Source organism: Phyllobates terribilis, unplaced genomic scaffold (assembly GCF_046119375.1).
Source record: "Phyllobates terribilis strain yellow unplaced genomic scaffold, ASM4611937v1 Scaffold_8__6_contigs__length_399053987, whole genome shotgun sequence".
Taxonomy (NCBI): Eukaryota; Metazoa; Chordata; class Amphibia; order Anura; family Dendrobatidae; genus Phyllobates; species Phyllobates terribilis.
In genome coordinates this window covers 158,313,403-158,339,960 of record NW_027362768.1, presented here as the reverse complement: position 1 = coordinate 158,339,960, position 26,558 = coordinate 158,313,403, and the positions used below count along the sequence as shown (strand labels likewise).

The window sequence follows — 26,558 nt, the reverse complement described above, 5'->3', positions numbered from 1 at the left end:
TATATATATATATATATATACATTAGTGTGTACATATATATACTATATAAAATATACATATATATAGTAACAGTACATTCTGAATTTCAAACTTAAAAAAAACAACATATTAAATGTGTAAAAGAATGTGCAATAAATAAAGATATTATATATATATATATATATATATATATATATATATATATATATATATATATATATATATAGACACGCACCAGCAATGGTGATTAATTCCTAAAATTCCCAGCTTAAAAAGACATGAGTCCCTAATACATTAGCTCTTAGAGTTGATAAAATATCAAATAAAAAAGAGTTTTTATTTATTTCTGATTAAAACTCCCCGGCAGTATTTGGGGGCGCCCCTGTTCCCCCTTTGCCCGTAGTCTGGGTGTTCCCTGTGGCAGAGCAGGGGATGTGTGTTTTTGTCTCTGCAGTACAATGGCTGGGTTGCAGCTGTCTCTGTGCAGTCTGTCTGTTTGCACCACTAAATAAGAGATGAGGGGCGATGTGGGAAGGGTGGGTTTTCGGGGCTGTTTGGACAGAGCAGGGTGGTAAGAAATTTGTAGCATTTGGAGGTCTGCGGAGCAGAATTCCTGTAAAAGTTGTGCGGCTTCTATGTTGAATCCCCCCTCCCTTCCCCTCCTGTCCCCTCATTGATTTGAGAGGGTGCAGCCTGGGTGGTCTCCGCACTCCCTCCTCACTTTGGGGAGCTGTTGCTTAGCAGCTAATAATAGGAGTTGTTTAGAGAGTAATTTGCCTCTACCCTGGCCAATGAGAACCTGCACACATTTCCATGCGCCTCTCCCCCCTCTCTTCCCTTCCTCTCTCTCTTTACAGGCACAGTAGAGAGTCGCACAGATGCTGAGAGGCCGGACAGCGGATCACACAGGGCAGAGCTGTGCCATCATCTTCCTCACTTTCAGGGATTTCTCACATTGCGGTCTCCGGGACTAGACCCTTTCCCTCCTTCCTTCTTTCCTTCGTGCCGTTGGTGTTGACTCTTTGATTTGCATCGGATCAGAGCTGGGAAGCATGAAGGAGAAGACCCCCGGACCTAAGGAGCTGCCCACCTAGATGGAAACCCCTGCACCTCAGCCGGCAGCCCCCTCGTCCTCCCCGTCCTCCTGACGGAGGCTGCTCACTTGTGCATGGATTATTTTCTGTTGATTCTTTTTAGTCGGTGATTTTCCACATATCTACCCTCCAACCGCAGTCGCTGTCCCGCTGCTTGCTATCGGATACCAATGGCCTCTGTTCCCCCCAACGCGGGGGAAAGAGGCTTTACAGATTTACCCCCAGGCTACAAAACTTCCTACCCGGCTCCGGGATCCGATCTGCTGCGGAGACCCAGCTATTGTCACGCTGCCTTTGCACTTAAGCAAATATCTAAGGTGAGTTGTCAGAGCGGCTCTTGTGTCATCATCTGTCACCGGGCTACCGGCCCCCACCCACTACGGTGATCACCTCGGAGTGCACTTTGCTCTTTCTACCTCTACCGGTCCTAGAGTCATTCATTATTTGGCTCTGCTCACACTTTGGAAATTTAATTTTTGGATGGGACATGGGGGTCTTCACATTCCTGCACATGTCCTAATGGAAATGTCATTGTTATTGTGCTTTTATATATGCCGGGTGGGAGCAGGGACCATCATATCCTACATCTATGCTGGTTATGATAGTCCAGCCACTAAAGGGTCCAAATTTCTGGTAAAATGCCGGCAGCATAGGGACCCTCAAGGAAGGGGGTCTGCAGAGTCACAATATTCCGAATTATTCCCATGTGAGCGGAGGAGATGGGGGAAAACATCGCTGTCATTGCTGCATGACCCACGGAGCTGACAGTCGTTGGGTGCCGTGAGCTGACAGTCGGCGGGTGCGGAGAGCTGAGTGCCGTGAGCTGACAGTCGGCGGGTGCAGACCTGACAGTCGGTGGGTGCAGAGGTATCGCTGTCTGTCATGTAGGTGATTGGTGCAGGAACTTTGGACAATAAGTTTATCGTAAGTGGCGGCATGGAAAGAGTTACTGTCATGTTGTGGGGTCTCTATCTTTCTTGGACCAGCTCCTTTTCCTTCTCAGTCTTGACATTTGTCAGAGGGAGGAAACGTTGCGGCCGTTGCGTAAGCAGGACCACCTGTGTCGGCAGAAACCTCCTATTTCCCTGCCGCAGGATGCCCGCTTGCCCTGCGCAGTCCCCTCTGTGGTTGGTTTAGTTTTCCAGCCACAGGGGACTGGCTTTGGGACAAGGCCACAAGAAATGCATGGGAGGGAGGGTCAGGGTTCTCTTCCAGGTTTTCCCCTATCATTTTTTTTATGTTTCTGTCCATTTCTCCAACTTCCTTTCTCCGTAAATTCCCTCTTGCTGGTCAAGAGTCACCTGTCAGACGTGGCGAGCGCGGGGGGCCATGCCCGGCCAGGTGGGCCCTTTTTTTAATAAGTCGTCTGGGTTTTCACATCATCAGAAGAGTCTTTTATGACCTTGAGAGCTCATGAGCAGCATCTATAAAGAGTCGTCCCATAAAACTCACAACAACCTGCTAGGAATTAGAGGTCATTGCATGACACATGGTCTGCGCCGCTCCCGTGCTGCAACATCTGCTCTTAATCTGCTCCTCTGGCACAACACGCAGCGCCCGGCATCATCATGGCATCGGGTCCGGGCCTCACTTGTTGCACAGATGGGGGTGGTTGTCCGTAGGCTCTGGGTCTAGGAATATAGAGGGGCAATCAGGTGACATGAGCTTCGCCCGGCTATGACGCTGAGAGTTGTAGTTCCCCGTTAGTTATGGGCGCCCTGGTAGGAGTCCCGCTATGTCAGCCATCACGTTGTGACCCCTTTTTTTCTCTTTTTAGGGTAAAGCAGTCGGGCAGAAGGCTCCGCTCTGGCTCCGGGCTCAGTTCCAGTCCCTGCTCTTCTCTTTGGGATGCTCCATTCAGCGACATTGCGGGAAGGTGCTGTTCATCGGGCTGCTGGTGTTCGGAGCGCTGGCCGTGGGCCTACGGGTAGCCTCCATTGAGACCGACATCGAACGTCTATGGGTGGAAGGTGAGTCAGGCGGCCATTGGTGTATGTTGTGCGTCACACAAGGATTTTGCTGTAGCTTCTTACTGTTGAACTACAAGTCCCATAATGTTGTCCATCAGCTTCTTTTTCTGGGAAAGCTTCCCGACAACCTACAGGGCTACTATTATATCTCTTGGTTGTCACCCAGCTTCCGAAGACGCCTGAATGGTACATACCTGCTAAGGTATCACTGCCATTCTGAATTGTTGGATGACAGCCATGCAAGAACTGTTATGGCGGCCACATTGGTTGTCACCCAGCGTCTTAAGAGCCCTGAATAGTATATACCTGCTAAAGTATCACTGACATTCTGGGTCGTAGGAAAGCTGTATGACAACCATGCAGGAACTGTTAAGAAGCTGGGTGACAGCCAATGTGGCAGCCATAACAGTTCCTGCATGGTTGTCATACAGCTTTCCTACGACCCAGAATGGCACTTTCTTCTGCAGTGATACTTTATCAGATATGTACCACTCAGGGATCTTAGGAAGCTGGGTGACAATCAATGTGGCCGCCATAAGATCCCGAATCGTACATATCTGCTAAGGTATCACTGCAGAAGAAAGTGCCATTCTGGGTCGTAGGAAAGCTGGATGACATCCATGCAGGAGTTGTCATAGTGGCCACATTGATTGTCACCCAGTGTCTTTAGACCCCTGAATGGTACACGCCTGCTAAAGTATCACTGCCATTGTGGCTTGTGGGAAAGCTGGGTGACAACCCTGCATGAATTGTCATAGCGGCCACATTGGTTATCACCAGCTTCTTAAAACCCCTGAATGGTACATACCTGCAAAAGTATCACTGCAGAAGGAAGTGCCATTCTGGGTTGTAGGAAAGCTGGATGACAACCCTGCAGGAGCTGTCATAGTGGCCACATTGGTTGTCACCCAGTGTCTTTAGACCCCTGAATGGTACGCGCCTGCTAAAGTATCACTGCAGAAGGAAGTGCCATTCTGGGTTGTAGGAAAGCTGGTTGGAACAGTTATGGTGGCCACATTGGTTGTCACACAGCTTCCTAAGTCCCCTGAGTGGTACATACCTGCTAAAGTATCACTGCTACTCTGGGTTGTAGAAAAGCTGGGTGACATCTCTGCAGGAGCTGTCATAGAGGCCACATTGGCTGTCACCCAGCTTTCTCAGAATGAGATATGACTTAGTGGAAGGAATCCAACTCCTCTTTGCACAGTGAGGGTGAATGCCATCATTGATTACTTCTGATCTGGCCGATCATGTCTCGTCGCGATGCATAAAACGCGTCCTGTATGAGGTGCAGGTTGGGATCTGCCGCTGCGTTTCCTGGCGGTGGTTCCTTGTGGTTTCTGCGCCCTGATACTCATAAATCGCCAGCACAGGAGCCCCAGTGTTCCCGGCAGCACAGAGCGCAGTGTGTAATATTCACAGCTCTCGCGGCGTTGGCCGGAGGAGAAGCTTCGGTAAACAGGACGCTGCATGGACGTGTCCCAGCTCTGACAGCCTCCCCTGCAGCTACTGCAGAACCTCTTAGTGCTGGACTTTCCGATGCAGATTAATGTGACATTGCTTACATTCCGTGAATATTTCCTGGCTCGGTAATTCCTACCATGATGGGTGGAGTAGTCCTTGCTTCCTTACATGTGCCTTTGATCTTCCTTATTGAATTGTGGTTTATGATGAGGGGGGGTGGGGTTGGGGGTCTCCAGGAGGTTACACTATACATCCCTCCTGTGACCCTGGGGTTGGCTGGGTTTATTGCGCTGTTCTGAGTTTTTTTGGGGGGTGCAGGGGGTACAGGATAAGGAGGCATACTGTGGGATTATTATTTTCACAAGCAGGAAGGCTGCAGAAGGAGGCAACGTACCATAGACAGACAGAGAAAACAAACTGAGCATTAGGGATCTGGCTTCCTATAGGCTCCTTTCTGTAAGCAGGAAGAGCGGGGAGGAGGGGAGCTGCGGGGAAAGCCTGGGTGGTCACCATAGGTAGTGGGTGGTCTAGGACCTAATAGGGGGACCACAAAAGGCTTGTTGCTGGAGCTGAGTAGATGGTGAGCAGCTGTGTCTTGTAAGGAAAGGGGGAGGGGAGGCCTGTTAAACATATACCGCGCTCTATACGGTAAAAATAACCCACACGATGGACGCTTTATAGGTCCATGGACACAAGTATCTGTGCATCTGTCCCTGCATGCATGGAAGTACATGATGTGTGCAGCAGATTATCCCAAGTGTATGTGCATATATACATATGTAGAAGCCTTTATTCATTTTGTCATAAATATTTATTTTCCTTGATTTTCAGTTGCAATATTAATGCATTTTTAATATCTGAATATGCCCTTATAGCTGACATAAGACAATTGGGCGGATCCTAAACCCCCCATCCAATATTTATTATGTAGTGCAGACTAGAAAGTCATAAATAGTCTTTAAAGCGGTTGTCCTGTAAAAAACAAGATCACTTTCTGATCAGCGGGTGTCTGACTGGCAGAATTTGGGAGTTTTTACCCCCCGACGGTGAACTTTTATCTGTTACAAGATGGCACGGCAGATCAGGCGACTGCCTGCACGCCGCTCCATTCATCCTCTATGGGGCTGCTGGAGAAAGCTGAGCACAGAACCATAGAGAATGAATGAAGCGAGGGAAGAATGGCGCACTGCTGCCCCATTCTAAGGGGGATAAAAGTGCCCTGTTCTGCCGTTCGGTGCGGATCCCTTTGGTCGGACCCCCGCCGATCAGTTATCTCCTGTCCTGTAGATAGGTGATAACTTGTTTTCACCAGAGAATCTCTTTAAGGACGCAGTCAGATGGCTGAGAATGGACCGCAATGCATGGACTGGCCGGCGGCTCTCCCGACCCTAGCGTGACAGCTGCATAGAAATATATGAGGCTGTCACGCTCAGGTGGGGAGAGCCGCCGGCCGGTCCGTGTGTTGCGGTCCGATTTATGCGGCCGTCTGATAGTGCCCTAAATTTACACCACTTCTCGGTTGGTTACTTTGCAAGACTTTTTTTAATTCTTACTCAAATTTTGATACAAGCGCCATCTTAATCCACACCCTTCCCCTCTAAGCCACCAAATGAGCGGCAAAACATATAGTTGCCAAGTCATTAGACAGTTTGTGCCAGAAATTTGGAGTAAAGCTTCAAGTGTTGTACATTTTTTGCGCAACTCTTAGTTGGACTTAAACCTTATTCCTTTATGGCGGTTTTACAGCGGTGGGTGGAGCTTAGTCCGCTAGGGGGTGTGGCCTGTTTGCCTCTATATGAGGGTTTATGTGCCTGGTCACTCAGTGCCTTGAGCTTCTGGCGCTGCACCGCGTGCAGTGGGTGCCATGTTGCTGACATAACTGTGGTCAGTGTCAGTTCTGGTGTTTGCGCCGTCGTTTTATTATAAATTCTGCTTTTGGCGGTGCTGACGCTGATTTGGTACAAGAAGAACTGATATTGTGACAGGATGGTGGCGGCGCGGTGGAAATACTGAATTCTGAGGCAGATATTTAGAGTTCGTGCTTTTATCTAGTCACATTCACATAACCCTGGATGCAGGGAGTCCGAGCGTCTACATCCATGGTGGCACACATGAGTTATGGGGGATCTGGGAGCCATAAGCCGCCATTCCCAGGGAATTAGTTACTGAAATAAAGAACAGATTGTAGACTAGGCCCCTACAAAGTGTAAACATCTGTCTGAGGTGACAGCACCGGGATGTGTGAGGTGACAGTAACCTATCGCGCCCGCCAGCGAGCGCGAGCATGAACCTCCATGAGGTGAACGCATGGATTATGACTGTATTGTATCACTTTGTCAGGACTAATAAAGTTTACAAAATAAAAAAAAGTGCTGGTGTTGCCCATAGCAACCAATCAAATCACTGTTTTTTTTTTCCCTCAATCGAAGGGGCTGCCTATGGCGTCCAATGAGATTCATTTTTATAGAGGATGAAACAAGTTATCTGATTGAATGTTATGGGAGACTATAAAAGCAGTGTTGTGATTGGATGCTATGGCAGTGATTTCATTGGTTGTTATGGAAAACATGAAAGCAGTGACGTAATTGGCTGCTATCACAGTACATGAAAGAAGCAATGTGATTGGTTGTTATTGAAAGCAATGATGCAATTGGTTGTTATTGCGGTATGTGAGAGTAATGTGATTGGCTGTTATAGAACATGAAAACAGTGATGTGATTGGTTGTTATGGATGACATGAAAGCATTGATATGATTGGCTGTTGTGGTGAACATGAAAGCAGTGATGTGATTGGTTGTTGTGGCAAACATGAAAGCAGTGATGTAATTGGTTGTTATGACGAACAAGAAAGCAGTGATGTGATTGGTTGTTTTGACGAACATGAAAGCAGTGATGTGATTGGTTGTTATGACGAACATCAAAGCAGTGATGTGATTGGTTGTTATGACGAACATGAAAGCAGTGATGTGATTGGTTGTTATGGAAATTATGAAAGCAGTAATGTCATTGGTTGTTATGGAGAATATGAAAGCAGTGATGTGATTGGTTATCATAGAATAAAGTGTAAGCAATTTTCTGGTAGGTTGTTTTGGATCCTCCCCTTTGCCTGTATATGAGGGTTTATGTTCCTGGTCGCTCAGTTACTTCCCCTCTGATCATGTCATTCATGCTTCAGTCATTTTTTGTACACGTGAAATGGGTTTTTCTTAGACTCTGGTATCTGCAAACAGCAGGGAGGATGGTTTATTACACCCGGGGGCTGTGTAGGCCGCAGCCTGGATGGCAGTGACCTGTAATTATAGAACGTGGCGGTGGCCAGAGCGTAGTAAATGTTTGATCTGTTCTGTGGTTAATACCGGAGACAGAAATCTACCCAGGACTAAGAAGCCAGGACATGGATGGATTATATATATTAGAGATGGTGCAAATCCATTCGTAGGACCCGATCCATCGGACACGTCAGTGAGCTGCGGCTGCCAGACGGGAGCCCTGAGATCCGCCATTTACCTGACGGCATTCGCGGCTCTTCTTTTGATTAACTGGCCTGGTGTGACGCCATGGTTGCGGTGTGACTCCATGGTTGCGACATCATGGTTGCGGTGCGACGCCATGGTTGTGGTGCGACACCATCAATGCTGTGTGACGCCATGGTTGCAGTGTGACTCCATGGTTGCGACATCATGGTTGCGGTGCGACGCCATGGTTGTGGTGCGACACCATCAATGCTGTGTGATGCCATGGTTGCGGTGCGACGCCATGGATGCGGTGCGACGTCATGGTTGCAGTGCGACATTAAAAAAAGAAGCGACGCAGAGGCCGTCAGATAAGAGCGGTCCTCTGGGCTCCCGTCTGGCGGCCATGGATCACCGCTGTGGCTACTAGAGATATATAACGCTGGCGTGCTGCGCTCTGTCATCCGCTTTTTCCTGCTTATCCATACTATGTGCACCTCGTCCTTACTGACACCGACCAACGCAAAACAGCGTCAAAGCACCACTTTACTCCGCAATGTCCCCCTCAGCCTCTATATATAATCAGTCCGTTTATTATAAGTCTTATAATTAATCCCGGGGGGAACTTGCTCCATCTCCCGGACTTTATGCTTCACTTTACAGAAGTTTCAGCAGAAACCTGGGACAAATGAATGAGGAGTCTCATGGAGGGGGTCATTACCGCCCTTCTCCCTTTCCCCTCTCTCCCTCTTATTCCTTGTGTCTTATTTGCAGTATAGAACAATCTATAGGAGAGAGGACAAAAGGGCCAAGTCTTGACGGGTAAAGACCTTTTGAGGCTTCGGGAAGACGGTGCATCTGGTCTTGGTATTTATTGGTTGCAGCGCTTGGCTCCATCTTAAGTGCTATAGCAGCATTTATATGGGGTGTGGGAAAAAGAAAAAAAAAAGCGTTTGAGCCTGTGGTTAAGATGTTGGTCTGAAATTCTTTGTTGCCAGCACGCCCTGCAGTCCTGAAACTTTTCTAATCTTCTTCCAGTTTTTTTTTTTTTTTTCCTTCCTAAAAATATCAGTTTCAGTATTAATATATAAGGGCGTTCATATATATCAATACTCTCGGTAAGCAAAAACTATTCACACATTCATTTTCTGTTTTTTTTTTTTTTTACAGAAACAGCACTCTTGTTAATGGTTGTGTCCGGTATTGCACCCTATCCTTAAATTCTGCAATACCAGACACTGCCTATGGACAAGAGTGGCGCTGTCATGTTTTGTTTTTTTTTCAGTCTCCTGATACTTTAGAGTCTTACACCCTAAGATAACCCTGTAGAGCCCTACTCTCTCATTGTGCCATTTTTTGAAGCAGTTTGGGAAAAACATCCAAAACCTTCTCCTTCTCATTAGTATTAAACTTAAAAACTTTTTTTTTTGTAAACCGGATTATGTAAATTAGAGAAAGGCGATTGGTCGGCGGCTCTATAATGGAAGCGGCTGAGTTTTTAGGGCTCATTGTGTCGTCTGGAGCAGGTAGAATACCCTCCGTGAGACGTATCCTCTTAAACAACATGGTGCCTTTCACACACTCCTTAATCCATATAATCCACCCAAAAACACTTAAACTTTGCTTGTCCCTGCAACACTTATGCAGATATCTTTGTGGGGGTGCTGCTGGCGGTGGCGTCAGGGGGATAAAGGGAGCCCCCGGGGAAGGCAAGCCGAAAAAAAAGGAGGAGGCTGAGGAAAGTCTCTGTCAGTCGTCGTTTTACTGTTGCAAAACTGGAGCAAAATTTTTAGCAGATTCCTACATAATATCCATTTATAATGGGGGTCCTCTTTCTCACCTTTGCCTCCTCATTCCCAAAAGAATCCTTATATTTGCTTCTGATAACTTTTATGTAAAAGGTTTAATCCCAGCTAATCCAAAAAGTCAGATTTTGGGGATACATTTTTACATTTTTCCATCTCCCCCCCCCCCCCCCCCCCCATCTTTTTCTGGTCTAATAATTAAAGGGCTGTTCCTGTATTCATCCCATTAGGTCACTTTGTACCCCAGATCCCTGATTTACACGGACCCGCGAGGTCATTACTGAGGACACCGGATTTTTCATAGAAGTGAAAATAACCCCCAAAACTTGTTGACATGTTACATGGGAAGGGTTTGCGTGTAATTGGTCGGGATCACGGTCGCTTACTCGTTCTTGGTTGTGCTCGCTCCCCGCGCTGGGACGCTGCCATTATTTTTTTATTTTACTTGCGCGGCCTGTGCCAAGGCGGTGTGTGCGCTGGCAGCGTCTCTGAGCGCCGTGGAAAGACTCTGTGTGTGTGGTTGTTCAGCGCTTGTTATCACATCTGTAGCTGAAAGGAAAGTTAACCATAGGGTGGGAATATTTCCTGTTTAAACACGACTGGGTGCAGGAGACGATGGAAAAAAAGAAGCTTTAACCCCTTCCCGGCCTCCAGACATAACGCCCAGGAATGCCGCTGTTTGTTTTACCAGTCGGCCCCACGATTGACAGATTTAACGCAGCCGCGAGTTCCAGACTAAGCATAAAAATATCGGGATTATTATTATTTTTTTTTGTATTTTGTCGGCTCTGGACGGAAAGGAGTTAATGACGCAGCAAAATTCTAACACCCCCCATCCTAGAAATACCGAGAAGTCGCCCGTAAGACGCTCACCTGCCCGTTTTAAGACGCGCTGCATGAGTTGACGCTCGGCCAGGACCTCTGCTAACATAATATACAGCGCACACGTGCGGCTCCGATTCCTGTGTCAGGAAATTTTGGCCATTCCAGAGCGGCAGTCAACCAGGGTGAAGCAAACGGGCCGTTCTGGGCAAAGTCTCGCTGCAGAACTTGTAAAGATCCCATTCATCACTGCCTCCATAAAAATCTATCCCTGAATTATTTAGGGGCCCTGGGGGCCTCATGTCAGGCCTGAGCGGCGGACTAACACCAGAGGACTCTGGATAGTACGATAACATTAGGCTGATTTCATTTTTATAGGGTATTTTATAGGGTTTATTGTATGTGGTCATGGTCTTGGCTCTAGTTTACCCTATCTCCTTCCCTAACGCAGGTCATACACAGCATTAACCACTCTTCTAATCTGGTGGAGTGAGATCTTCCCATTTGGGACCTCCCTTTAATGAGTGAAGCCCACCATACACATTGTTGGAACTGGCCGACTATCTGATGTGTAAAGAGGCCTCTGCCAGAGGAGTCTGGCAGCGGCTTTTTCCTCTCCCCCCCATTGCTCAGCCAGGCCGATTCTCATATATTGGGGGGAGTCGGGTGTGACGACAGTGGTCTCCCATGTATGGCCAACTTTAGAGCCAAAGGGCATCTGATTGCGCCCAAGTCCCCCCAAGATCATCTAGTATTTTAGGGGTTGTCCCAGCAGGACGAGAGATTGTAGTGAAATGCACCAGCAGGGGACCACCTATTCTAAGTGTCCCCCGGTACGAGCACTGGTGGCCCTCAAACCTGACAACTAAGAAAAAAACAAAGTGACCTTGCTGTCCGGCAGACACTGAGTGCCACTTGTCCTCTGGACTGTTATTCCTAGAGATCCTGTCTGCTCGGCTTTCTCGGGTCCCGACCTCAGATTTGGACAATTAAGGCTCTTTCCATTTTTCTTGCTCGCCGTCCAGTAGGGAACGTTTTTTTTTTCCCTTTGCGTGGGAGTTTGTGTGTCTGCAGCGAGCGAGAGAGCAAGCGAGCAATGTGTCTGCATCACATGGTGAACAGATGAGAGATGAACCTCCACTATGGGTGGTCCAGATGGATGAAGGAAGACAGGACAGGAGGCAACATAAAACATGGGCCCCCTGTAATTACAACGCTTCCTTCTAATAAACTGTATTTATGGTCGCCGTCCGCCTGCCTGCCCGGTTCTGCTGCTCCTGCAGGAAGTTAGCTCCACCGCAGGCCTCTTATTGAGGTTGGGTTAGCGGGGTCCCATGATTTAGGGTAGGTAGATCATTTTTACAGGATGTTTCCATGCACCTTTTTATTTGTCCAGGCTACCTCTCCGTGTCCCCCACTTACCCACCATACACACTTCTCCCATCCTTTGCAGCAACCTCTCCTTTTGAAGTTTGCGTCCTTGGGTCCCATCGCCGTCTCTTTTCATGTCTGTTCCCTGGGTTAATTAGGGAGTTGAAATTCCTCAGCCTCTGCTCAATGGGCTTTGAAGCCCAGATGGACCAGCGCTCCTTCAAATTAACACTAATGACAAGAAACTTTCTTTCGTGCTCACAAAGTTCGCAAGCGGCGCGGTGAATACCCCGGCCATACCGTTCCCACAAACCGAGAGCTCATTATGACACGGGCACTTTAACCCATTCTGCTCCACCAGATCATACGTGATATATATTATTATTTTTATATATATATGACCTCCGAAGAGCCTGATAGGTCACGTGAGGGTATTAACTCTCGGAATTTCCTGTCTTGTATTATGTACTTTTGCATTATGTCATACACCAGCCAGGAATGCAGGACCCCGATGCAAAATTACTGAACACTCCTTCTTGTTCCCCTCCAGTGGGAAGTCGGGTGAGCCAGGAGCTCAGCTACACGAAAGAGAAGATGGGCGAGGAGTCCGTCTACACCTCGCAAATGCTCATCCAGACCCCGAAGACGGAAGGCGAAAATATCCTGACCCAAGAGGCTCTAATGCTGCACCTCAGTGCTGCGCTGGCTGCTAGCAAAGTGCAGGTCTCAATGTACGGAAAGTAAGTGCCACAAAGCTACAGGCCGCCATGACGGGAAGCTGGGATTGTGATATAGTCTTGTGTGCAGAACCTCTTAGAAGGCAGAGCTATCAATCACATTTCATGCAATGAATTAAGTATGGGAAGGGTTTGTCGTGGATCCTTTAGACCAGGGACTACACGGCGAGTTTGGCCACGTGACCCTGCTACATCGCAAGTGAATAGGGTCGCTCAGGGGGCCACGGCTGCAACAAGGAAGTCGCAAAAAAAATCGGACCCACTTCACTTGTGACATAGCGACCTTTGCCGTCACGACCGAAGTCGCCATATTATGTCACCGCATCGTTACTCATCATTTCTTTTTTTTTTTTTCCAGGTCGTGGGATCTGAACAAGATTTGCTACAAGTCAGGTGTCCCGATAATCGAGAATGGGATGATTGAGCGGGTGAGTGCAACGTGCAGAGAGCTAATATGGGGGCCCTCCCTTTGAAAGCAGAATTAAGTGGGAGCCACAAAGTGGGATATTTTTTATTTTATTTTAATAACAGCTGGCGGGATTTTTTCCTGTTTTGTAGATGATCGAGAAGCTTTTCCCGTGTGTCATCATCACCCCGTTGGATTGTTTTTGGGAAGGGTCTCAGCTGCAGGGAGGCTCTGCGTATTTACCGTAAGTAATTCTCCACCTGGCAATGGCGGGCAATCAGCCATCCACGCCCCTGTCAGCTGTCCGATCCCCCGTCAGCCGCCCGCGCCCCCATCACCCGTCCGCGCCCTTATCAGCCGTCCGATCCCCCGTCAGCCGCCCGCGCCCTTATCAGCCGTCCGATCCCCCGTCAGCCGCCCGCTCCCCCGTCACCCTCAGCCGCCCTTATCACCCGTCCGTGCCCTTATCACCCGTCCGTGCCCTTATCACCCGTCCGTGCCCTTATCACCCGTCCGCGCCCTTATCACCCGTCCGCGCCCTTATCAGCCGTCCGCTCCCCCACCAGCCGTCTGCTCCCCCACCAGCCGTCCCCGCCCCCACCCCCACCCGCCGTCTCCAACCCCACCCGCCGTCCCCGCCCCCACCAGCCGTCCGCTCCCCCACCAGCCGTCCGCGCCCCCGTCAGCCGTCCGCGCCCCCGTCAGCCGTCCTCTCCCCCGTCAGCCGTCCTCTCCCCCGTCAGCCGTCCTCTCCCCCGTCAGCCGTCCTCTCCCCCGTCAGCCGTCCTCTCCCCCGTCAGCCGTCCTCTCCCCCGTCAGCCGTCCGCTCCCCCCACCAGCCGTCCGCTCCCCCGTCAGCCGTCCGCTCCCCCGTCAGCCGTCCTCTCCCCCGTCAGCCGTCCTCTCCCCCGTCAGCCGTCCTCTCCCCCGTCAGCCGTCCTCTCCCCCGTCAGCCGTCCCGCTCCCCCGTCAGCCGTCCGCTCCCCCGTCAGCCGTCCGCTCCCCCGTCAGCCGTCCTCGCCCCCGTCAGCCGTCCTCTCCCCCGTCAGCCGTCCTCTCCCCCGTCAGCCGTCCTCTCCCCCGTCAGCCGTCCTCTCCCCCGTCAGCCGTCCTCTCCCCCGTCAGCCGTCTTCTCCCCCGTCAGCCGTCTTCTCCCCCGTCAGCCGTCTTCTCCCCCGCCAGCCGTCCGCGCCCCCACCAGCCGTCCGCGCCCCCACCAGCCGTCCTCTCCCCCGTCAGCCGTCCTCTCCCCCGTCAGCCGTCCTCTCCCCCGTCAGCCGTCCTCTCCCCCGTCAGCCGTCCTCTCCCCCGTCAGCCGTCCTCTCCCCCGTCAGCCGTCCTCTCCCCCGTCAGCCGTCCTCTCCCCCGTCAGCCGTCCTCTCCCCCACCAGCCGTCCGCACTCCCTCCTCTAATAATCAAGTGATATTTTTTGAACACTTATTTCTGGGGTTTAGGACGCCTGTAAATACGTTCCGTTTATTGCTTATCGCTGGCCGTTGATTTAATAATTTGAAGGTGGTCGTCTGAGCCGCCTCTTAAACAAACATGACAGACGGATAATGGAGCATGTCGGCTTTCTGTCACTATCATGGAGGCGCAGGAAAGTGTCATCCCTCCAGATTCCGGCCCCAGATTTACACATTGTGGCAACCTTGACTGAGCCGGTGTGGCCCCCGCAGGACTTCAAGTATCTCCCCGGCTCACCCTCCCTCAATCTCACTCTGGCAATTATGTGTCTATTAAGGCTGGGGGGCTGCGGAGGCTTCTGGTGGGTTGTGGGGGGGAGGAACAGAAGATGGAAGCGGGACAATAGTGACTATTCTTTGTGTTTACAAGTGTGTTTATCTATATGGGGCCCAAGCTGAGCGCCGGCTTTGTCAGCAAATGGTAACAGAACGTATTCTCATGCTAATGATGTGTAAATGGCTTCAGTCGCTAAACAAATTGAAATGCTGCCATTATTCAGGCCGCGGGTGGAATAAAGAGCTGTAAAAGAGAGGGGAGAACTGAGTGAGGAGACAGAGGGAGAGAAGGAGAAAGCGAGAGAAGGAGAGCGACCAGGAGAGCGAGAGAAGGAGAGTGAGACATGGAGAGAGCAACAAACAGAGAAAGAGAGCGACAAGGAGAGCAAGCAAGAGAGAAAGAGAGCAACAAGGAGAGAGTGACACATGAGGAGAGCAAGATAGAGAAAGAGAGCGACAAGGAGAGCAAGAGAAGGAGAGTGAGACATGGAGAGAGCAACAAACAGAGAAAGAGAGCGACAAGGAGAGCAAGAGAAGGAGAGTGAGATGTGGAGAGAGCGACAAGGAGAGCAAGCAAGAGAGAAAGAGAGCAACAAGGAGAGAGTGACACATGGGGAGAGCAAGATAGAGAAAGAGAGCGACAAGGAGAGCAAGAGAAGGAGAGTGAGACATGGAGAGAGCAACAAACAGAGAAAGAGAGCGACAAGGAGAGCAAGAGAAGGAGAGTGAGATGTGGAGAGAGCGACAAGGAGAGCAAGCAAGAGAGAAAGAGCAACAAGGAGAGAGTGACACATGGGGAGAGCAAGATAGAGAAAGAGAGCGACAAGGAGAGCAAGAGAAGGAGAGTGAGATGTGGAGAGAGCGACAAGGAGAGCAAGCAAGAGAGAAAGAGCAACAAGGAGAGAGTGACACATGGGGAGAGCAAGATAGAGAAAGAGAGCGACAAGGAGAGCAAGAGAAGGAGAGTGAGACATGGAGAGAGCAACAAACAGAGAAAGAGAGCGACAAGGAGAGCAAGCATGAGAGAAAGAGAGCAACAAGGAGAGAGTGACACATGGGGAGAGCGAGATAGAGAAAGAGAGCGACAAGGAGAGCAAGCAAGAGAGAAAGAGAGCAACAAGGAGAGAGTGACACATGGGGAGAGCAAGATAGAGAAAGAGAGCGACAAGGAGAGCAAGAGAAGGAGAGTGAGATGTGGAGAGAGCAGCAAAAAGAGAGAAAGAGAGCGACAAGGAGAGCAAGAGAAGGAGAGTGAGATGTGTAGAGAGCAACAAAAAGAGAAAGAGAGCGACAAGGAGAGCAAGTGAGAAAGAGAGCGAGATATGGAGAGAGGAGAGCAAGACATGGAGAGAGCGAGAGGAGAGCGAGACACAGAGAGACCGAGAGGAGAGCGAGACATGGAGAGACCGAGAGGAGATCGAGACACAGAGAGACCGAGACATGGAGAGACAGCGAGACATGGAGAGAGCGAGAGGAGTGCAAGACATGGAGAGAGTGACAAGGAAAGAGCGAGAGAAGACCGAGACATGGAGACAGAGCGAGAGAAGGAGGGAGAGAAAAAGCGACAAGGAGAGAGAGTGAGAGGCGTTCGAGACATAGAGAGTGACATGGAGAGAGAGCATGAGAAGGAGAGTGATACATAGCGAGAGGAGATCAATAAGGAGAGAGCGAGACATGGAGACAGAAAGAGAGCGACAAGGAGAGAAAGAGAGTGTGACATGGAGACAGCGAAACATCGAAAGTTAGAAACTTGGAGAGTAGAATGAAGAAGAGAAAGCAAAATATAAAGAGAGGATAAGTAAGTGGGGAGAGCGGGGGCAGGAGGCACCAAAAGGAAATATGGAGTCGGGCAGGAGATGATTTTGTAATTGACTTGTTCTGAACCTACATGTGATGGATCCTGACCGCGTCCGGCCGCCCCGCGCCCCAATACAGGAGATCTGTGCAGCCGATAGAATAATTATAAACATTCGTCCAGCTCCATAACTGACCCGTATACTTTGTGCCGCTCTGTGAGATAGTCTGCAGTCCGCTGAGCCATATACTCTGCGCTGCTCTGCGTGATAGTCTGCAGGCCGCTGACCTGTATACTCTGTGCAATAGTCTGCAGGCCGCTGACCTGTATACTCTGTGCGATAGTCTGCAGGTCGTTGACCTGTATACTCTGTGCGGTAGTCTGCAGGCCGCTGAGCTGTATACTCTGCACCGTTCTGTGCGATAGTCTGCAGGCCGCTGACCTGTATACTCTGTGCGGTAGTCTGCAGGCCGCTGACCTGTATACTCTGTGCGATAATCTGCAGGCTGCTGACCTGTATACTCTGTGCGATAATCTGCAGGCTGTTGACCTGTATACTCTGTGCGATAGTCTGAAGGCCGCTGACCTGTATACTCTGTGCGATAGTCTGCAGGTCGTTGACCTGTATACTCTGTGTGATAGTCTGCAGGCCGCTGACCTGTATACTTTGTGCGGTAGTCTGCAGGCCGCTGACCTGTATACTCTGTGCGATAGTTCGCAGGCCACTGACCTGTATACTCTGTGTGATAGTCCGCAGGCCGCTGACCTGTATACTCTGTGCGATAGTCTGCAGGCCGCTGACCTGTATACTCTGTTCGTTAGTCTGCAGGTCATTGACCTGTATACTCTGTGTGATAGTCTGCAGGCCGCTGAGCTGTATACTCTGCACCGTTCTGTGCGATAGTCTTCAGGGTGCTGACCTGTATACTCTGCGATAATCTGCAGGTCGTTGACCTGTATACTCTGTGTGATAGTCTGCAGGCCGCTGACCTGTATACTCTGTGCGGTAGTCTGCAGGCCGCTGACCTGTATACTCTGTGCGATAGTTCGCAGGCCACTGACCTGTATACTCTGTGTGATAGTCCGCAGGCCGCTGACCTGTATACTCTGTGCGATAGTCTGCAGGCCGCTGACCTGTATACTCTGTTCGTTAGTCTGCAGGTCATTGACCTGTATACTCTGTGTGATAGTCTGCAGGCCGCTGAGCTGTATACTCTGCACCGTTCTGTGCGATAGTCTTCAGGGTGCTGACCTGTATACTCTGCGATAATCTGCAGGCCGCTGACCTGTATACTCTGTGCGATAATCTGCAGGCCGCTGACCTGTATACTCTGTGCGATAGTCTGAAGGCTGCTGACCTGTATACTCTGTGCGATAGTCTGCAGGCCGCTGACCTGTATACTCTGTGCGATAGTCTGCAGGCCGCTGACCTGTATACTCTGCGATAGTCTGCAGGCCGCTGACCTGTATACTCTGTGCGATAGTCTGCAGGCCGCTGAGCCATATACTCTGCGCTGCTCTGCGTGATAGTTTACAGGCCGCTGAGCCGTGTACTGTGCGATAGTCTGCAGGCCGCTGACCTGTATACTCTGTGCGGCAGGCTGCTGACCTGTATACCCTGTGCGATAGTCTGCAGGCCGCTGACCTGTATACTCTGTGCGATAGTCTGCAGGCTGCTGACCTGTATACCCTGTGCGATAGTCTGCAGGCCGCTGACCTGTATACTCTGTGCGATAGTCTGCAGGCCGCTGACCTGTATACTCTGCGCGATAATCTGCAGGCCGCTGACCTGTATATCTGTGCGATAGTCTGCAGGCCGCTGACCTGTATATCTGTGCTATAGTCTGCAGGCCGCTGACCTGTATACTCTGTGCGATAGTCTGCAGGTCGTTGACCTGTATACTCTGTGTGATAGTCTGCAGGCCGCTGACCTGTATACTCTGTGCGGTAGTCTGCAGGTCGTTGACCTGTATACTCTGTGCGATAGTCTGCAGGTCGTTGACCTGTATACTCTGTGTGATAGTCTGCAGGCCGCTGACCTGTATACTCTGTGCGGTAGTCTGCAGGCCGCTCACCTGTATACTCTGCGATAGTCTGCAGGCCGCTGACCTGTATACTCTGTGCGATAGTCTGCAGGCCGCTGACCTGTATACTCTGCGCGATAATCTGCAGGCCGCTGACCTGTATACTCTGTGCGATAGTCTGCAGGCCGCTGACCTGTATACTCTGTGCGATAGTCTGCAGGCCGCTGACCTGTATACTCTGTGCGATAGTCTGCAGGCCGCTGACCTGTATACTCTGTGCGATAGTCTGCAGGCCGCTGACCTGTATACTCTGTGCGATAGTCTGCAGGCCGCTGACCTGTATACTCTGTGCGATAGTCTGCAGGCCGCTGACCTGTATACTCTGTGCGATAGTCTGCAGGCCGCTGACCTGTATACTCTGTGCGATAGTCTGCAGGCCGCTGACCTGTATACTCTGTGCGATAATCTGCACGCCGCTGACCTGTATACTCTGCACTGTTCTGTGCAATAGTCTGCAGGCCGCTGACCTGTATACTCTGTGTGATAGTCCGCAGGCGCTGACCTGTATACTCTGTGCGATAGTCTGCAGGCCGCTGACCTGTATATCTGTGCGATAGTCTGCAGGCCGCTGAGCTGTATACTCTGTGTGATAGTCTGCAGGCCGCTGACCAGTATACTCTGCGATAGTCTGCAGGCCGCTGACCTGTATACTCTGCGATAGTCTGCAGGCCACTGACCTGTATACTCTGTGATAGTCTGCAGGCCACTGACCTGTATACTCTGCGATAGTCTGCAGGCCGCGACCTGTATACTCTGTGTGGTAGTCTGCAGGCCGCTGACCTGTATACTTTGTGCGATAGTCTGCAGGCCGCTGACCTGTATACTCTGCGATAGTCTGCAGGCCGCTGACCTGTATACTCTGTGTTATAGTCTGCAGGCCGCTGACCTGTATACTTTGTGCGATAGTCTGCAGGCCGCTGACCTGTATGCTCTGCGATAGTCCGCAGGCCGCTGACCTGTATACTCTGTGATAGTCCGCAGGCCGCTGACCTGTATACTCTGTGATAGTCCGCAGGCCGCTGACCTGTATACTCTGTGCGATAGTCTGCAGGCCGCTGACCTGTATGCTCTGTGCGATAGTCTGCAGGCCGCTGACCTGTATATCTGTGCGATAGTCTGCAGGCCGCTGAGCTGTATACTCTGCGATAGTCTGCAGGCCACTGACCTGTATACTCTGTGATAGTCCGCAGGCCGCTGACCTGTATACTTTGTGCGATAGTCTGCAGGCCGCTGACCTGTATACTCTGCGATAGTCTGCAGGCCGCGACCTGTATACTCTGTGTGGTAGTCTGCAGGCCGCTGACCTGTATACTTTGTGCGATAGTCTGCAGGCCGCTGACCTGTATACTCTGCGATAGTCTGCAGGCCGCTGACCTGTATACTCTGTGTGATAGTCTGCAGGCCGCTGACCTGTATACTTTGTGCGATAGTCTGCAGGCCGCTGACCTGTATACTCTGCGATAGTCCACAGGCCGCTGACCTGTATATTTTGTGCGATAGTCCGCAGGCCGCTGACCTGTATACTCTGTGATAGTCCGCAGGCCGCTGACCTGTATACTCTGTGCGATAGTCCGCAGGCCGCTGACCTGTATACTCTGTGCGATAGTCTGCAGGCCGCTGACCTGTATACTCTGCGATAGTCCGCAGGCCGCTGACCTGTATACTCTGTGATAGTCTGCAGGCCGCTGACCTGTATACTCTGTGTGATAGTCCGCAGGCCGCTGACCTGTATACTTTGTGCGATAGTCTGCAGGCCGCTGACCTGTATACTCTGTGCGATAGTCTGCAGGCCGCTGACCTGTATACTCTGTGCGATAGTCTGCAGGCCTCTGACCTGTATACTCTGTGCGATAGTCTGCAGGCCGCTGACCTGTATACTCTGCGATAGTCTGCAGGCCGCTGACCTGTATACTCTGTGATAGTCTGCAGGCTGCTGACCTGTATACTCTGTGCGATAGTCTGCAGGCTGCTGACCTGTATACTCTGCGATAGTCTGCAGGCCGCTGACCTGTATACTCTGCGATAGTCTGCAGGCCGCTGACCTGTATACTCTGCGATAGTCTGCAGGCCGCTGACCTGTATACTCTGCGATAGTCTGCAGGCCGCTGACCTGTATACTCTGCGATAGTCTGCAGGCCGCTGACCTGTATACTCTGCGATAGTCTGCAGGCCGCTGACCTGTATACTTTGCGATAGTCTGCAGGCCGCTGACCTGTATACTCTGCGATAGTCTGCAGGCCGCTGACCTGTATACTCTGCGATAGTCTGCAGGCCGCTGACCTGTATACTTTGCGATAGTCTGCAGGCTGCTGACCTGTATACTCTGCGATAGTCTGCAGGCCGCTGACCTGTATACTCTGCGATAGTCTGCAGGCCGCTGACCTGTATACTCTGCGATAGTCTGCAGGCCGCTGACCTGTATACTCTGCGATAGTCTGCAGGCCGCTGACCTGTATACTCTGCGATAGTCTGCAGGCCGCTGACCTGTATACTCTGCGATAGTCTGCAGGCCGCTGACCTGTATACTTTGCGATAGTCTGCAGGCCGCTGACCTGTATACTCTGCGATAGTCTGCAGGCCGCTGACCTGTATACTCTGCGATAGTCTGCAGGCCGCTGACCTGTATACTCTGTGTGATAGTCTGCAGGCCGCTGACCTGTATACTCTGTGTGATAGTCCGCAGGCCGCTGACCTGTATACTTTGTGCGATAGTCTGCAGGCCGCTGACCTGTATGCTCTGTGCGATAGTCTGCAGGCCGCTGACCTGTATACTCTGTGATAGTCCGCAGGCCGCTGACCTGTATACTCTGTGCGATAGTCCGCAGGCCGCTGACCTGTATACTCTGTGCGATAGTCTGCAGGCCGCTGACCTGTATACTCTGCGATAGTCCGCAGGCCGCTGACCTGTATACTCTGTGTGATAGTCTGCAGGCCGCTGACCTGTATACTCTGTGTGATAGTCCGCAGGCCGCTGACCTGTATACTTTGTGCGATAGTCTGCAGGCCGCTGACCTGTATACTCTGTGCGATAGTCTGCAGGCCGCTGACCTGTATACTCTGTGCGATAGTCTGCAGGCCTCTGACCTGTATACTCTGTGCGATAGTCTGCAGGCCGCTGACCTGTATACTCTGCGATAGTCTGCAGGCCGCTGACCTGTATACTCTGTGATAGTCTGCAGGCTGCTGACCTGTATACTCTGTGCGATAGTCTGCAGGCTGCTGACCTGTATACTCTGCGATAGTCTGCAGGCCGCTGACCTGTATACTCTGCGATAGTCTGCAGGCCGCTGACCTGTATACTCTGCGATAGTCTGCAGGCCGCTGACCTGTATACTCTGCGATAGTCTGCAGGCCGCTGACCTGTATACTCTGCGATAGTCTGCAGGCCGCTGACCTGTATACTCTGCGATAGTCTGCAGGCCGCTGACCTGTATACTTTGCGATAGTCTGCAGGCCGCTGACCTGTATACTCTGCGATAGTCTGCAGGCCGCTGACCTGTATACTCTGCGATAGTCTGCAGGCCGCTGACCTGTATACTCTGTGATAGTCTGCAGGCCGCTGACCTGTATACTCTGCGATAGTCCGCAGGCCGCTGACCTGTATACTCTGTGTGATAGTCTGCAGGCCGCTGACCTGTATACTCTGTGATAGTCTGCAGGCCGCTGACCTGTATACTCTGCGATAGTCCGCAGGCCGCTGACCTGTATGCTCTGTGTGATAGTCTGCAGGCCGCTGACCTGTATACTCTGTGTGATAGTCTGCAGGCCGCTGACCTGTATACTCTGTGCGATAGTCCGCAGGCCGCTGACCTGTATACTGTGTGCGATAGTCTGCAGGCCGCTGACCTGTATACTCTGTGCGATAGTCTGCAGGCCGCTGACCTGTATACTCTGTGCGATAGTCTGCAGGCCGCTGACCTGTATACTGTGCGATAGTCTGCAGGCCGCTGACCTGTATACTCTGCAGGCCGCTGACCTGTATACTCTGTGCGATAGTCTGCAGGCCGCTGACCTGTATACTCTGCGATAGTCCGCAGGCCGCTGACCTGTATACTCTGTGTGATAGTCTGCAGGCCGCTGACCTGTATACTCTGTGATAGTCTGCAGGCCGCTGACCTGTATACTCTGCGATAGTCCGCAGGCCGCTGACCTGTATGCTCTGTGTGATAGTCTGCAGGCCGCTGACCTGTATACTCTGTGATAGTCTGCAGGCCGCTGACCTGTATACTCTGTGTGATAGTCCGCAGGCCGCTGACCTGTATACTGTGTGCGATAGTCTGCAGGCCGCTGACCTGTATACTCTGTGCGATAGTCTGCAGGCCGCTGACCTGTATACTCTGTGCGATAGTCTGCAGGCCGCTGACCTGTATACTGTGCGATAGTCTGCAGGCCGCTGACCTGTATACTCTGCAGGCCGCTGACCTGTATACTCTGTGCGATAGTCTGCAGGCCGCTGACCTGTATACTCTGCGATAGTCCGCAGGCCGCTGACCTGTATACTCTGTGTGATAGTCTGCAGGCCGCTGACCTGTATACTCTGTGATAGTCTGCAGGCCGCTGACCTGTATACTCTGCGATAGTCCGCAGGCCGCTGACCTGTATGCTCTGTGTGATAGTCTGCAGGCCGCTGACCTGTATACTCTGTGATAGTCTGCAGGCCGCTGACCTGTATACTCTGTGTGATAGTCCGCAGGCCGCTGACCTGTATACTGTGTGCGATAGTCTGCAGGCCGCTGACCTGTATACTCTGTGCGATAGTCTGCAGGCCGCTGACCTGTATACTCTGTGCGATAGTCTGCAGGCCGCTGACCTGTATACTGTGCGATAGTCTGCAGGCCGCTGACCTGTATACTCTGCAGGCCGCTGACCTGTATACTCTGTGCGATAGTCTGCAGGCCGCTGACCTGTATACTCTGTGATAGTCTGCAGGCCGCTGACCTGTATACTCTGTGATAGTCTGCAGGCCGCTGACCTGTATACTCTGTAGGCCGCTGACCTGTATACTCTGTGCGATAGTCCGCAGGCCGCTGACCTGTATACTTTGTGCAATAGTCTGCAGGCCGCTGACCTGTATACTCTGTGATAGTCTGCAGGCCGCTGACCTGTATACTCTGTGCGATAGTCCGCAGGCCGCTGACCTGTATACTTTGTGCGATAGTCTGCAGGCCGCTGACCTGTATACTTTGCGATAGTCTGCAGGCCGCTGACCTGTATACTCTGCGATAGTCTGCAGGCCGCTGACCTGTATACTCTGCGATAGTCTGCAGGCCGCTGACCTGTATACTCTGTGATAGTCTGCAGGCCGCTGACCTGTATACTCTGCGATAGTCCGCAGGCCGCTGACCTGTATACTCTGTGTGATAGTCTGCAGGCCGCTGACCTGTATACTCTGTGCGATAGTCTGCAGGCCGCTGACCTGTATACTCTGTGCGATAGTCTGCAGGCCGCTGACCTGTATACTCTGTGCGATAGTCTGCAGGCCGCTGACCTGTATACTCTGTGCGATAGTCTGCAGGCCGCTGACCTGTATACTCTGTGCGATAGTCTGCAGGCCGCTGACCTGTATACTCTGTGCGATAGTCTGCAGGCCGCTGACCTGTATACTCTGTGCGATAGTCCGCAGGCCGCTGACCTGTATACTCTGTGCGATAGTCCGCAGGCTGCTGACCTGTATACTCTGTGCGATAGTCTGCAGGCCGTTGCTGCGGTTTCTATCGGCGGCTCTAGGTTCTGGCCTCTTCCGCTTCAGTTCAGCCTCGGGGATCTCTCCCTCTTCTTTAAGGCCGGAGTCAGAGGGAGAGGCTGCAGAACAAAGGAGCAGTAATGTGTGCAAAAAACAAAAGCGTTGAGTTGGCTTCAGTGAAGCAAAAAAAGGACGGATAAAGGGACTTCACTGTGGAAGCAACTGCCAGCCGCTTGGTATGTGGGAATCTGGAAGAATCAGCCTCGTTTCTGGCCAGATTTAATGAATTATTTGCACTGCCCCTCCCTCACCCACCAGAGCAATTCTCTGTGTTGTGTCCCCTTCTCCGCTAATGTCCCCGGCTGGAGCGGCGCCCTCCGGGGGAGGAGGACTTTGTATCTTTCTCTTCTGCAGATACAATCTGGACCGCTCTCTCTCTAGATGGCTGATGATTGGTGGCACCGGGGTGTCCTTTTTTTCTCTTTTTTCGTGGCCCCGGAGTATTCTGCACTCAGGGATGTTTTGGACCATGGAGAGGCAGTAAAATAAAGCTGCCCCCTTCCACCTACCTCTCCTCTCCTTTCTCTACCTCCTCCTCCCTCTCCCTCTCTCTCTCCTCCCTCCCCCTCATTCACCTCCCTTTATCTGGGGGCTTGAGAAAACACAGAACTTGTTAGGTGGGGTCATCACATCTTTTGGAGGGGTAAAAATGGTGAATTTCCCAGCATCCAAAGAGGGGATGCAAGGGACCCATAGCCTCTATATGAGCCAGTTGTTCGGGAGGCCCCCAGATCCAAGTGGATGCCCCCTTTTCATGTGAGAATTTTCTTAGCTCACTGTTAACCCATCCGATGCTGGATTTCAAGTTCATTGGAACTCTGAGACCCCCCCCAATAGAGGGTCCAGCCGCCATATTTGTCAGGTTCTTCTGTCATTTAAGATGTCGTTCCACCTTATAAAGTCGTTTTCCCATCTAATATGGCTCCTCCACTAGATCCAATGCAAAATGTTGTCTAACTTAGACTTTCGTGCACTTTTCATTCCCCGCTTGCCGTCAGCGGATGTAATTATCGGGGATTCCTTGAATTCTGCTCACACAGCTGCGGTGCTCATTACAGTGTGTGTGTGTTACAGTTTTGCTCTTCGATACATTGTAACAAGTGATCAGAACCAAACCAGGACACACTTCTGCCAATGATCGTTTCCATTCACCAACAGCAAGCAGAGATTTCGGAGGGAGCGAAGCACAAAGCATCACAATATTCCAGTCCGGCTCCCGTCAGGCATCGCTGGGCTCATTCCTGGAGACTTTTCCTATCGCCCGGCTTTCCTCGGCCCCCCATGCTGCAGCCGTAGAACCCACCATCCCGACCACCTTCCCAGCATTTCTTGCAGGGATTCTCGGTCTATCAAGATGTTAGCGAGTTGCTGATAATTGCCCTGACTTGCGCTACGTGCTGATGAAATGGGAGTACACAGCTTTGTTCCCCTGTGTAACAGGATAATACATGCTCTTTTTTTATTTCTCTTAGCATCTGGCACGCCTCATCGGGTAAGGAGGGGGACGCAGCTCTTGGAGAAGGGGGGAAAGCATCAGTCAAAACTATTTCAATAGAAAAAAAAAGGTTTAATATCAGTTTTTTCTTCCACCTTCGCTGCAACTCTTACTATCTGCAACCAAGAGAACAAGCGCAAGTGTGAACGGGGCAATATAGGAGAGCCTGATAATCCGGCATGGTTGTGCACCCCAACTTCTGGCTCTCCAGCTGCTGCAAAGCTACAACTCCAAGCATGATGGGAGTTGTAGTAACTGAAGAGCCACAAGCTGGTGGCACTGACTTAAGTCATCAAACACTAAAGATGGGCATACATAAAGCCGCCGATATCAATGGGTTCGGCTGACGACGGTCTAATGAGTATGGGGCATCGGGCGACTGAATGTCTGGGAAGATGTCGGTCGGACCTGTCCGATTTCAGACTCCCTTTCATATTGTGATAAGCCGTCGGCCAGTAGCTTTATTAATAGAGAACACGGGAGCTCACGGCTGAACAAGCTCTCCTGTGTATGGGGGTGGCGGCCGGGACCGTAGGCCGGGGCTGGTGGCCGGGGCAGTTGTTCGGGCCAACAGTCATCTGATGGCCATCTAATGTG

General features: G+C 51.3%; 1 protein-coding gene across 1 annotated transcript in view; it reads left to right on the top strand.

The window, feature by feature from the left end:
* The first annotated feature begins 797 nt into the window (after nucleotides 1-797).
* The window catches only part of PTCH2 (patched 2), a 36,305-nt gene continuing 10,544 nt past the window's right edge, over nucleotides 798-26,558 (top strand). The window contains exons 1-5 of the mRNA XM_073643578.1: nucleotides 798-1,391; nucleotides 2,852-3,044; nucleotides 12,509-12,698; nucleotides 13,054-13,123; nucleotides 13,254-13,345. Coding sequence (XP_073499679.1) covers nucleotides 1,245-1,391; nucleotides 2,852-3,044; nucleotides 12,509-12,698; nucleotides 13,054-13,123; nucleotides 13,254-13,345 — 692 coding nt within the window. The 5' untranslated portion in view covers nucleotides 798-1,244. The remainder of the gene's footprint in view (nucleotides 1,392-2,851; nucleotides 3,045-12,508; nucleotides 12,699-13,053; nucleotides 13,124-13,253; nucleotides 13,346-26,558) is intronic.